Source organism: Hemiscyllium ocellatum, chromosome 33, assembly GCF_020745735.1.
Source record: "Hemiscyllium ocellatum isolate sHemOce1 chromosome 33, sHemOce1.pat.X.cur, whole genome shotgun sequence".
NCBI classification, from domain to species: Eukaryota; Metazoa; Chordata; class Chondrichthyes; order Orectolobiformes; family Hemiscylliidae; genus Hemiscyllium; species Hemiscyllium ocellatum.
In genome coordinates this window covers 21,617,759-21,631,946 of record NC_083433.1, presented here as the reverse complement: position 1 = coordinate 21,631,946, position 14,188 = coordinate 21,617,759, and the positions used below count along the sequence as shown (strand labels likewise).

The following is a 14,188-nucleotide window of genomic DNA, read 5'->3' as shown; positions in this document are numbered from 1 at the left end:
ATGAGTCAGCAGAGAATATATGGGTGTGGGGTGAGGAGTGCTCATAAAATCCATTTGAAGCAACAAACAACGTTAGGGTGAAGATACAGGATTTATCGTGTTAAGAACTTGTTTTGGTAATTGCTTTGCTGATTTCATGGGAAGCGAATGCAGACTGTAGACTGATCCAAAGTCATCAACAGTTCCTGACTTCCACGTCATGAATATAGAATTTAACATTGCTACTGCAGTCAACTGGTCATACTCATTGCAAACAAGTGCATAAGTGTTATGCCAATAATTTATTCATAACTTTCAGCTATAGCCTGTTAATAATTGATTTGTATTTACTAAAAAAGCATCGCAAAGATGAGATGTTGGGAGAATTTCTCAAGTTCCAGTTACACTGGTCCACCGCCCCCAAGTGTCTGTTATTCATGTGACAGCCTTGAAGCTGAATATTTGCAGGACATTTGGTTGCACAGTTCTCAGCTGATATCTATAGAGGCACAATCATTAGGAACTAAAGTCTAACTAATTTCATTTTAGGTTTCTTCTTTCTTCCTTAACCTGGGAGTACTGAGGACATTTAAGAACGCAAGCAGTAGTAGGCCATTCAGCCCTTTGAGTCTGCTCCCCCTTTTGATATGATGATCATCTGCCTCAGTCATATTCATGTTCTATGCTCATATCCAACAATGTCATTCAGTACAAAAAGTCCCATCGATTTCTATCATGAGCCCACTAAATAACTGAACACCCACTACTGCCCTCAGGCAGATAATTGCAAACACTCATTACCCACTGAGTGCTGCAATTCCTCCCCATTTCACTCCTAAATAGCTTGCCTTTTATTCGGAGACTTTGTTCCTTGGTTCTAGATTGTGTTCAGTGAAACATCCTTTCTGCGTTCATTCTGTCTATTTCTTTAAGAATTTTGATAGTTTGAGAGATTACTTCTCATTCTTCTAAACTCCAGAGAATGTAGGCTCAGTCTCCTCAATTTCTCCTCACAGGACCATCCCATTTTTGCTGGAGTTAGTCGTGCGAATGTCTGCTGCGTTTCCTCTATGGTAAGTATGTCCTTCCTTAGTAAAGGGGACAGGAGCTACACACACTCATCCACCAACCACTATTCAATAAAATTGGAGAAAGACATCTTTGTTCCTCTGTGGCTGTACTAGTCTTTTAATGAGTGTGATTAATTGTATTAGATTCTAAGCTTGATGCATTTGACCCTTTCTTCTCATCAAGTATGGATTTCTATAAAGCTGAGCTGTGGATTCTCCCTGCAGATCAGCAACAGACCAACATTTGGAAGTGCAAGGTTCCTATCATCCGTTCATCTTTTCCCTGGCTGAAGTATGTGAACATCAAGTGTCTTGCTTTGCTGCAAGGGCTGTGTTTATCTAATCATTTTGATGAAGTAGAATTCTGTATTTGATTCAGAAATGCAGTATATGTTTGCTATACCAAGCATCTTTCTAGATTAGTAGTCCTTCATCCTTGATCCCATTACAGTATGATTGCCATGTTTTACCCAGAAGTTGCTTTGCTGAGCCTCTAGTCCATTTGTTGAGCCATAAGTTGTTCAGTTTTTCTTGCCATCTTGAAGCATACTTGGCTGTTATTCTAAAAGGTTCTATTTACCTTCTGGTTCCGTGCCCACCTGTTCTGCTTCCCGAAATCAAGTCACTGTTACTTGCTCATGAGAACAAACAAGCAGCCCTTGCTTGATGTTTATCTGTACACTCTTCTCAGCAGAGAACAGAGGGTGAGAGCTGACTTGGTGTTTTGCTATTGTGGGGTGATCTGATACTCAGTGACAGAGGTTTTCAGAGCAGTGACACCAAAGAAGAGGCACTGAAGGGTGGAGTCATGATTCTCCTTTCTTGGGTCGTGTGTGTGTAGGTGACACTGGAAGGAAAAGCATGTAATTCATTAGTGCCCCATGAGAGCTCTGGTTACCCTGAAGCACATCTGATCGGTGTGGGAAAAATAGCTGTCTTCACTTGACAGTGTCCACTGTGGTATAGACTATATAATTTATACATAATTTATTTGAAATTTGGATTTGAGTTTAAATTTTTAGTGATGGATAGATTTTTCTGCATTTGTCAAGTATGTAATGATTAACTTCTAAGTATCCATGGAGATTTCTTTTAAAGCATCTTGAGGGAGTATATTTCATGATATATGGGCTTTTTATTTACTTTAGGAGATTTATGACTGAGCAACATAGAAACCTTGATGTGCAATTTTTGTCAGAAAATTCCAGAATTATTTTTTAAGCCTTAGGGAAACATATAAGAAAATGAGGGAAGAAAATGTTTTTCAGTTTGTGGCAGTTCTGCAGAAGTCCTTGGATGAGGATGGATTCATAAAAAATGCTCCTGAGAAAGGGAGAAGATATAAAGCGAAATCACCTTAGGGGAAGAAGTTTAATAGTCATAGGCCAGAATTGTTTGGATAAAACCCTGAAGAGATTATTTGTAACTGAACATTGAAAATCAAGGATGGTAAAAGCTCCTGATTTTCCAGCCTGGCAATTGAAGTCAGCTAACTTGAACCTATCAAGCAAGGTGTTACAAAGAGGTTTTTCTCTGGTGTGCATACTGTGCAAGGGATGCTTTTGGGTACTGTCAATGTATTTTTGAGAAGTATTTTTGGAATTATTGGGATTATATTTCCAGCATGCATTTCAAAATCTTTAATGGCATACTATGCATGAGTACTTTTGTATGTTCTATTTTATTTTCATTTCTTTGCAACTGTTTTATTGTTAAATCTAAATTTTGCAGAATTGTGTGCTATCTTTCAGAGAGATCACCTTGTTAAAATGAAAACAAAGCATGATCCATTAAGTCAGACTTTAATCTGATGAGTTATTCAGTAAAAATATCAGCTGGATTATAACTCCTCAAACAGCAATATAATTTACTTTTGGTGAGATGGTTTAGGGATAAATAATGAAGTCATACCATGTGATCTACTTTGCCCATTTGAGAGTACAGAGTACCTCTGACAGATCATCACTTCACATAAATTGCGAACTCAGTACTTGAGTTGGACTTGAACCTATGACTGTCTGGCTGGGAGGATACCATTGAAAATTCCTTAATTGGTGCAACTCTGGAGGCACCTTGGAGGTATCTGAGCAAAGCCCTGAATAATTGCTTCCCTGTGATTAAGATTCATCCAGCAAGTTCTCATTCATCCACTGTGTTGTATTTAAGGCCAACAAAGTGATAGGATTGATTGGAAGGCATCACAGTGTCAGCAGTAGTGTGTATATTGAATGTTGTCAAAACCTGTTATGTATTTTCATATTTCCATTGCTTTAATCCTTATTCTGTTTAAAATTGTAATGAGCTTGTTCACTTTAATTGCTTTACAATATGTCAGAAGCATGGTGATGTATTGGTTCAACATCAGCAGATGGTTTGTTATGGATTGATTACCTATGATGCTACCTGCACTCTGACTTCCAAGAATAGGAGGGACTCAGCAGTTTGGGAGAATTCTCTCAGTGGCAGTTCAATTTCATTGGCTTTGTTGTCTTTGTGCTACTGTTGCTAAAGAAACATAGGAACAGGAGCCACAGAAGGCCATTTGGCCCTTCAAAACTGCTCTGCCGTTCATCTAGATCATGACTGTTGAACTCGCTGTGCAGCCCTGATGTTGTCATGCCCTCCTGTACCTTGCCTAAATGACCATTTCACATGAAGCAAAACCGCTGTCAGGAGATTGAAATAAGGCCTCTTTTCAGTCAAACTCATCCCACCTGCATATCCACTTTGCTTTTCTGTGACTCCTGCTGTTTAGCTTTTTAACTTCTCCTTTTCCTTCCCTCTCATGACCCCTCTCCTGCCCCCATGCAAGGCTCAGGCGTGATGTTGAGTCATACAGCATGTAAATAGACCTTTCGTTGCAACCTGTCCATGCCGACCAAGTTTCCCAAACTGAACTAGTTCTATTTGCCTCTGTTTGACCTATATCCCTCAATCTTCCCTATTCACGAACCTGTCCGAAGTCTTTTAGATGTTGTAACCGTACCTGCATCTATCACTTTCTCTGACAAATCCTTGCACATCTGAACCACCCTCTGAGTGAAAAAGATGCCCCTCGTTCCTCGTAAATCTTTCTCCGCTTACCTTAAAAATCTGCCCTCAAGTTTTGAACTCCCCTAACCTCGTGAAAAGACCTTTTGCTATTCACCTTATCTACGTCCTTCATGGTTTTATAATCCTCTACAAGGTCACCCCTCAACTTTCTACACTGCAGGGAAAAAAGTCCACAGTAGTTACATGAAAACATTAGTGATAGATTTTGCATTGCTGTCTCCATTGCTTTGCTATGCTAAGATCAGTCCCTATTCTACAAACTAGGGATTGTGAAGAGTTGCTTTATGAGTTGCATATTGCTGTTAGCCCCTTTCAAAGAGTTAGTTTTACAGCAGGGAAACAGACCCTTCGGCCAAATCCATCCATGCTGGCCAGGTACCCCAAATTAATCTAGTCTAATTTTCCAGCATTTTGACCAATATCCCCCTCAACCTTTCCTATTCATACACCCATCTAGCTGCTTTTTAAAATGTTGTAATTGGACCAGCCTCCTCCACTTCCTCTGGCAGCTCATTCCGTACATGTACCACCCCCTCTGTGTGAAAACGTTACTCCTTGGATTCTTGTAAATTTTTTTTTCTCATCTTAAACCTACGCCCTTTTACCTTTGGACTCCCATATCCTGGGGAAAAAGTCCTTGACTATTAACCCTATCCGTGCTCCTCATGACTTCATAAACCCGAAGAAGGCCCCCCCCCCGCCTCCGACACTCGAGGGATAATAGCCCTAGTCTGATTAGATTCCATTTCCTATGGTATGGAAACAGTCCCTTCGGCCCGATAAGTCCATGTGGGCCCTCTGAAGAGTAGCCACCCAGATCCGTTCCCCTAACTTATATTTACCTCTGACTAATGCACCTAACACTGGGCAATTTAGCATGGCCAATTCACCTGACCTGTACATCTTTAGATTGTGGGAGGAAACTGGAGCACCCGGAGGAAACCCACGCAGATGCGGGGAGAATGTGCAGGCTCCACACAGACAGTCACCCAAAGTTGGAATCCAACCTGTGTCCCTGGTGCTGTGAGGCAGCAGTGCTAACCACTGAGCCACCATGCTGCCCACAAACGTCATCAGCCTCTCCCTATAGTTCAAACCCTCGCACCTCAGCAACATTTTTGCAAATCTTTTCTGCATCCCTTTCAAGTTTAACAACATCTTTGGAGGTGTACTTTATCAGTGTAGTACCCGTGGTCTTTCAGTGACGCAGTTTGTTACATGTTGCGTTGGCTGGCATTTGTTGTGAGCAATTTAGTGTCCCCAGGTATTCACAAATGCAACAGAACTGCCGAGGGCTTCCAGACTCTTGCAGCTGGGCAGTGTATTACACTTTGTACTTTGGGAGGTTGGCATAGTACTCAATATCTCATATGGCTCCACAGAATATCCTGTGTTGTCAAGTAATGCTATTATTGACAATAAATGTGTGTTAGCATGTGTATTCTCCAAAGGTTGGTGTTTACAGTTTTTATAGAATCAAATGCTATTCATTCTGTACCTTTAGGCTTGGAAATCAATCTGTTCATTTGTTTCTGTAATTTAAATCTGTGTTGGCAATCAGCATAAATTATTGACTGGTGTATAAATTATCTTGTAAATTGGCAAGACCTGCTGTGCAGAAATATCAACTAAACCAAATCATAACATATTTTAATCATTGTATATTCTTTCGGCTGTTACTGTAGATTCAAAATTGCTCTATGTAGGTTGGATGTTGGTATTTAGTGGGGAGATCTTTGGTGGGTGGGTCAATCCATTCTAACTTGTGGCTGAAAGCATTTTCGATTTTATCTTTGGCATTTGCGTTGGGCTCCACGGTGCTTGAGAATGGTGAAGGGGTGGCATGGCGGCTCAGTGGTTAGCTCTGCTGTCTCACTGCACCGGGGATCCAGGTTCAATTCCACCTTCGGGTGAGTGTCTGTGTGGAGTTTTAACAATGTCCCTGTGTTTGCAGGGACTTTCCTCCCACAGTCTAAAGATGTGCCGTTTAGGTCGATTTAGTCGTGTGTTACAGGGACAAAGTGGAGTGGGGTAGTACGTCCAAGTGGGGCCAGTGTGGACTTGATGGGCCACATGGCCTGCTTCTATGGTTTTTCGGTTGGCCTTTATCTGCTTGATAGGTTACCAACCCGTTGGTAACTTGATGTGGTAGAAGTACAGTGTTTGATTAGTTGTGGCACTGCTTATCTACTGTAACTACACTCCTGCAATGTAGCCACTGTGCGCAAGGCCAGTGTTGGATACCCATTCTGAATTGCCTTTGAGAACGTAATGATTATCTGCTCTCTGATTTTCTGATGAAGGGCTTTTGCCCAAAACATTGGTTTTCCTGCTTCTCGGATGCTGCCTGATCTGCTGTGCTTTTCCAGCCCCACTCTTGTCTAGACTCTGATCTCCCGCATCTGCAGTCCTCACTTTCGCCTTGCTCCTTGAATTGCTGCAGTCCTCGGGTTGTACGTCTACCCTGAGCGCTGTCTGGGAAGGAGTTCCAGGATTTTGAACCAACCGTAGGGATTAGTGACAATACAATGTGAACAGAGAACTACTCACTCTCCTCTGTTGCTGCTGCTTTTGTATGTAGGTAGCTGCAATCCCCCCAGAACAAGTACAACTCTGGTACTTTGGTAATGCACATATTTTCATTTGACCTGATCTGGAGTACCGGCCTGCTGTTAAACTGTATGAAGCATGATAACCACATACACAAATCCTGGCCGGTGTGTATCTTGGCTCTGCTTAACTGCCTTAGATCTGTAGCCCCAGTACAATAATTCCATCACATTGTACTTGTTCCTGAAAAGGAAGTGAATCTGGATTTCCTGTTGCAACTAATTTAAAAACTGTAGTGTTTCTGTAGGATCTTCATATAAAAATGAAATACTGTGCGCGCTGAAGATCTGAAATAAAAAGAGAAAGAATGCTGGAGCAACTCCGGTCTGGCAGCATTTGTGGAGAGAGAAGCAATTAACATGTTGAGTCCACTGACTCTTTGGTTTGAAGTTTCAGCTGAGAGTAGGGACCCACCTCCTCACCTTACTATCTTAAGAAAAAACAGCAAGTTGTGGAATGGTCCAGTGATTAATTGCGAGGCTGACTCACCAGGGAAAACAGCCCCAGCCTGTTCAGCCTCTCCCTATAACTCAAACCCCTCCAACCCTGGCAACACCCTTGTAAATCTTTTGTGAACCCTTTCAAGTTTCACAGCATCTTTCCGATAGGAAGGAGACCAGAATTGCACGCAATATTCCAAAAGTGGCCCAACCAATATCCTGTACAACCACACCATGACCACCCAACTCCTGTACTCGATACTCTGACCAATAAAGGAAAGCATACCAAACGCCGCCTTGACTATCCTGTCTACCTGCGATTCCACTTTCAAGGAGCTATGAACCTGCACTCCAAGGTCTCTTTGTTCAGCAACACTCCCTAGGATCTTACCATTAAGTGTATAAGTCCTGCTAAGATTTGCTTTCCCAATGGCTCTATGACCTGCCTTTGTGCAGAGAATTCCGGAGGGAGAATAAAACAACTCTTGCTTTGTCGGATATGTGATATGACGCAAGGTAAGAGAAAGTGAGGTGAAGAAGGGCTTATGCCCGAAACATCGAATCTACTGCTCTTAAATGCTGCCTGACCTGTGCTTTTCCAGCAACACATTTTCAGCTATGACACAAGGTAGACAGGCATTGCCTGATCCTGTGAATTTCTGTACAGAGTGCGTGTTTTCTACTTGATGGAGCACACCCTTGCAGATTCCTGGAGGCATTGAGCATTGGTTCTGCCAATGACTCCTTGGATGAACTGTGGAGAATAACACTGGTATCCTCACTCATCTGAGAATTGAGCACGCTGTACCTTCAATTGTTGAGGCCTGTTAGACAACCAGTGTGCTGTGCTGAAGTACTGGGTTTAAATTTCATTGGTGTATTTATGATTCAGCTGTTAGCCTACAGTATGACGAAGACACCAGCCCAGACCTTTCAGTAATGAGTCCTCTCGGGCAAACAAAATACCAACACATGTTCAAACAGCTCAGTAGAATATTTACACCTGTAAGATTAACATTCAGTACAGGATTTAAAAGCAGCACAGGTGGGGATCACTTCTAGTGAAGTTGTAATACTCATGACCTTTGTGTTTTTGTTTGAGATCATGGCTGTGGTGTTCAGTGTAGATGCTGCTCGAGGCAATGCTATCTGGGTTTTTAATGCCGTTTGGTAAGTAGCAGGTGAGGAGTTTGAAATATATATCCTAAGGTAAGGGTGTAACAGGCTCAGTTTCTTTCCTTTTTTGCGGTTGTGACAGTTTGTTAGTTAGCAAATGGATGTTGCTAATTTCATAACTTTTATCTACTCAGGCAATTAGCTCCTCACTCTCCTTTTTAATTTTCCCATCCTTTCGATCATTCTCTCTTCTCCCTTCCCAATTTTCATTGTCGTCTTCGTTTTTTTGTCTCCCGTTCTCTCATTCACACTTCCCCCTCGTCCGTTCTTCACTCCCTCATTCTCCTGTTCCACCCCCACCAAGAAAGTACAAAGCCATGGAATTTATGTTGCGCCTGTGTTAAAAAAAACACTCATTCAACCTCAGCTGGGGAATTGCATTTTGTTCTCCGAGCTTCAGGAAAACGTGAGGACATTAGAGAACACGGGAAACATTCATAGTAATGATTCGTGTGATGGGGAGTTTCAGTTACGTGGTTGGATTGGAGAAGTTTTGGAGATCAGGTTGAGAGGAGATTTGGTCGAGCTGCACAAAACCATGAGGTGTCTGGACAGAGTAAATTGGGAGAGACTGTTTGCATTGATGGGATGGTTGAGCACTTATATTGATTACAATATAAGTAATTAGCAAAAGAGTCAGTGAGACAGGGGAAAATATGTTTTAACCCAGTGAATGGTTAGGACCTGCAATGCACTGCCTGTGTGTGGGGTAAAGACCAGATCCGTTGATGCTATCGTCAGGGAAATATCGGAAAAAGAATGCTTAGGGGTATTGGAAGATAATGAGGGACGGTCATTTGGTGAATATCTCCTTCAGAAGGCCAGCACAGACCAGGGGAGCTGAATGGCCTCCTTCAGTGCTATGTAATCAATCTGTGGCTTGACATGTACCTGTTGGCCTGAATGGTCTGTATGTGTGCCATTGATAGTTCCTGCTGACTTTTGGAAATGAGTAAACTATGATCCTGTCAATTTGAGGTGATGAATTGTGTGCCACACCAAATGTACTCCGGCAGGATGCTGTGCATGGGCTTGAGTAACATTACTGCTGTAGTATACTGAGTCACATGCATGTTAGTGCAAGAAAAAAAATGTCTTGCTCAAATTCTGAGGTACTGTTACAGAATCATACAGCATAGGGGAAGGCCATTCTGTCCATTGAAACTGTCCTGGCTATTTGAGAAAGCTGTCTGATTGGGTCTCACTGCTCTTTTCCCATAACACTTTAGGATATTGCTTGGTGGAACTTGCATTAAAAACAAGCTTTAAAATGATTACCTTATTTATTAAGTCTTGAAAGTAATTAAGTGGTTAGAAACTGAACTGCACCCAGTGTATGAGATCCTCAAAGACAGTGAGTTGGCTGAAAATTGCTAGTTGTTAGAACTTTGAAAATGTGACAGAGGATTCTACAAATGGAATGTGGTATGAGTTTTAAGAACGAACTAACAGATGAGATCGATTTTTCTCATCTTACTCCCTCCTTCCCCACCACCTCAACCACAAGCTGACCTCATTATCCTGGGGCTTTTAGCATTGCACTTCATGAGACAGGCAAATTCTTGCATCTGACCCTGCCCCTGAGATCAAAAGCATTCCTTTTGGAGAAAAGGCAATCTGATAACTACCCAGCCTCCACTAAAATGCCATTCAGGCTGAGTTGGGTCAGTTCTACTTTTACTGTTAAAGGGAGTTTCAACAGGCAGCAGTGAGAGAGTCCAGGAGGGAAATGACATGACAAAAGTCCGTGAGGAGCATTGAGCTGCCAAATAGATTGAAGTATTCATCACAAGACCTGCAACTAACCACCACACTGCCACTGTTGGCTAATTTATCTGCATTGATCCTGATGAGCCTGACTAAATGATTCTTAACTGTCAGCTAAACAGCTTCCTTCCTATCTCCAATATTTTTATAACGGATTAAAGAATCTTTTATGGCCCTACAGTTTACCTTGTAGTTTTTGGGAGACTGTTTTTGAAGTCTGATAGACTCTGGGTTTAGGCCAGCCATTCTATTGTGATGTCAGTGTCCTGATGAGCCTCGGAGTATGGTCAAATGGCAGCTGGAGTGGTAGCACAGCATGTTGGTGCTCAGATGTTCTGTGCGACACTAGGATCGTATCAGGCACAATCGTCCCATTGATTTTGGCTACACTTTAATGGGGAAGTCGATGCACCCCCAAATACCAATGGCTTGAGTTAGAGTATCATTAACCGGAACTTGGAATTGTCAGCTGCATAACTACCGTAAATTCAAGAGCTGATCAGAGGCTGGGATTGCTGACAAAAGTAAATTTATCTCGAGTCCCCAAAGTCTGTCCATCATCCATAAGCTAAAAGTTAATGTGATGAAATGCTCCTCACTTGTCGAGATGCAGCCCCAACACTTGAGCTCGAGACCATCCAGGACCAAGTATCTCCCTTGATTGCCACACCACCTACCATCTTAAACTTACACATCCTCCACCTCACTCTGACAACTGTGTACCATATTCAGGATGCACTGTAACAAGTCTCTGAAGCTGCTTTGACACGACTTTGCAATATGGTGCCCCCCGCGACCTAGGAGGACAATGTCATAAGGTGCACGGGAGCACCAAATCCCACACCCTCCTCACATGGAACTACATTGATGTTCATTCACTGTTGGAGGTCAAAATTCTGGAGCTTTGTCCTAGTATCATTTGTTGGTGTAACTATAGGATAGACTGCGGTTGTTTATGAAGACCACTCACTATACATATTGGAGGGCATTGAGGGGTGAACAACAAAATGCTGGAATTATCAGTAATGCATAGTAGAAATTTGAAAAAAACCTGGAAATAACTTTCCTGGTTGTCTAAACTGGTGGTCTTTCCTGATTAGAAAAACAAAGCCATTGTGCACTTTGGCAGCTGAATCTTTAACAGTGCTTTCTTTTCCATCTCTATGGTTTTCCAAAGAGATACTTAATCATTCTGCAGTTGACAATACCCAGTTATCAGTGACTCACTAATACACACACTCATATACCATTAGCTATTGTTTTAACATTTCCACTCAAAGTGCAGGTTGATAAAATGTACCAACTTGAATTGCACCAATCTAGTTTAGTATTGAGTACCTTGGTAAACTGCAAGTGATCAGCCACTGGAGGTTCTAAAATTCACAGTGGGAATGTTTGAGCTTTTACAGGCATAAACATTTATATTGTTTGTCTCGCAGTTAAGAGTTTTCATTGCTATTTATTATGTATTGACCAGTGGTCATGAATTCTATTTTAGAAATGGTGCTTTAAGCCTTTATTGGTTTTAATTCTCCAGTAACCATGAATGTCATTATACGTGGGCTTTTCTTTGACAGGCAATTTACCAGATATAAACATTAGAAAGGGTCATGACCTTAAAATTCAGGAGGGATTTGTGGAAACATTTCCTATAATGGGTGATAGGAAAGTGGCACTAATACCCACAGAAAGTTTAGAAGCTAGATTATTGAATAAGTTTGGATCTGAAATGGATGCTGTATTTTGCTAAGTAGAAGAGATGTGGCGGATAAATGAAGTTCGGTCACAGATTAACCATGATCTCACTTAAACGGTGGACCAGATTAAAACGCCTACTCTTGTTCCTCCTATTATGTGACTTCCTTTCTTTCCAAAGCCTCTTGTCTACTCTGGGAATCCCCACAAAAACAAGTCAAAACTAGATATAAATGTACAGTCAATGTAAATGTTATTGTCACAGCTGCATTTTATGTTTGTAAAAAACACAGCGGATGACTAATGTTAAGGCTTTTAACTGAGAGATTTGAGAACTGTAAAAATGTGCTCGAGTTCATGTGGTATAGGATGTTTTCCTGTCTTGAGGCAAAAAAGTGTTATTGCTCCACAGTTACGTCTCCATCTTCTAGGTGCCTCAGTTGATTAGTGACACTCTATTCAGAATTTTCTTCCTTTGATTTGATGAAGGTGTTCACAGCTGATTGGGAAATAGCTCTTTGAATTCCCACGAACTTGTCAAAGTTGCCTCATGTAATGTAACCTTTCTGGTGAGTGTCAGCCGGCTGGCTGACTTTGGGGTGGGCAATAAGGGGTTATTACAAATGTGTTTGAATCATTTGCTACTTCCCAAGATACTTCATAGGAGCAATAATTGATCAAAATTTGACATGAGGCTATGAGGGATGTTGGGACAGGTAACCAAAAAAACATCCGATAGGTTTTCGGGGTAGTCAACAACTGTTAATGAATAATGATTATGAATGGAAATCCCAACCTTGCACATCTCACGCTCTGACTATGACCATTGAAACTGAGCAAATGATTCCATCTGCCACACTGATCAAGATTGATTAACATTGCACAAGGCAGGGATTTAAATTTGTTCATTGCATGTTAGGGGACTATATCTTTGGGACTTCACCTAAACTACACCAGATCCAATGAATCAAAGACTCTGGACCGGGTCTTACCTTAACTAATGGTGAAAAGGATTGCATGTTCCCAAAAAATAAGATTTGGAAATTAAAAGCTAAGGTAAGGCAATAGTGCAGGGAAATATTGAGTAATGATAACCAGAGTGTAGCAGGAAGGAATAGTGCGTACAGATACTAGAGCACACCAGCAAATTGTGCCTAGATTGGAAAAGGAAGCTGTCAGAAGATGGAATTGTAAACCCTTTATCTGAATGCAACAAATGTCATAACATTAGGTGGAAGAAGTACAATAAAATGAGTATGATAGCTGTTACAGAGGCATGATTGTGAAGTGACTTTGGTTGAGACCTAAATATTCAAGCGTATTTGGAAGAAAAGAAAAAAAATTGGCTAGATCAGATCAAAGATGAAATTAGTATGGTAATGAGAAATGATCTTGGATTGGAGGATTAAAATAGAGGATTAGTTTGGAGTTAAATAGCAAAAGTGGTGTAATCCTGTGTTATCTCTGGGGGATTGGCGCGCGGATCTCCCACAATAACATAAAACCACAGAGAGCGTTAGAATGGGAATCCCTTAACAATCCCAATGGACCTGAACATACCATGTAATCTGCCAGCATTTGTCAATGAGGGAAAAAGAAAATCATGGATGGGGCTGACCATACTTGTATGTGGGTCTGCAGATAGCGATACTAGCGATCAATTATATTAGTTGACCTTCTGAAACCAGCAACACCGTTGGACAGAGCATAAAGCAAGAAATAACGGGTGAGACAAGGTCATGCAATAATCTTGGACAATTTTAAGCATCTAGATTGAATAAATCAAATTGGCCAAAGTAACTTGGAGGACGAGTTCATAATGTGATGAGGACAGCTTCTTCGAATATTACATTCAAGAATAAATAAGGGAGTGGGCTATTTTGGACCTTGGTGTACAAAGCAGATTAATTAATAACCTCAGTCTAAAGGATCTTCAAGGTAAAAGTGGTCATAACATGATAATTCACATTGTTTGAGGCCAAGAGATGGTGGGTCTGAAAATAGCAGCATAAACTTAAAATGCATTTGTCAAGGGAGCTGATTTAGAATGGAAAAATAGGTTCAAATGTAAGCTGAAGCACTGCCAGACAGTCAAGGAGATATTTCATAATTCTCAACAAAGATCTACCTCATTGCGAAAGAAAGACCAGAAGAAGGCTACCTCTGTGGTGTAAGCAAGTTAAAGGTGGTGTCAAATTGAAAGGAAAGATGTGAATTCTGTGAAGATTGGTGATAGGTCAGAAGTTTAGGAAATTTTAGAAAGCCACAATAGATGAGTTTTGAAAAAAAGAGGGGGAGGGGCTGAAATTATAAACTGAGACAAAGTTATCAAGAATGTAAAATAAGACAGAAAAAGCTTCTTGAGTACATAAAAAGGACGAGACGTTAGAGAGCATT

General features: G+C 41.2%; 1 protein-coding gene across 6 annotated transcripts in view; it reads left to right on the top strand.

The window, feature by feature from the left end:
• The window catches only part of LOC132831492 (myocardin-related transcription factor A-like), a 207,245-nt gene that overhangs the window by 26,843 nt on the left and 166,214 nt on the right, over positions 1-14,188 (top strand). For 3 of the 6 annotated variants that reach the window (XM_060849663.1, XM_060849661.1, XM_060849662.1), the window contains exon 3: positions 996-1,052. The exons of 2 other annotated variants lie outside the window; for them this stretch is intronic. In XM_060849663.1, coding sequence (XP_060705646.1) covers positions 1,050-1,052 — 3 coding nt within the window. In that variant the 5' untranslated portion in view covers positions 996-1,049. Of the gene's footprint in view, positions 1-995; positions 1,053-1,282; positions 1,342-14,188 lie in introns of those variants that run through there. One more of the 6 variants, XM_060849665.1, reaches the window with a different exon arrangement.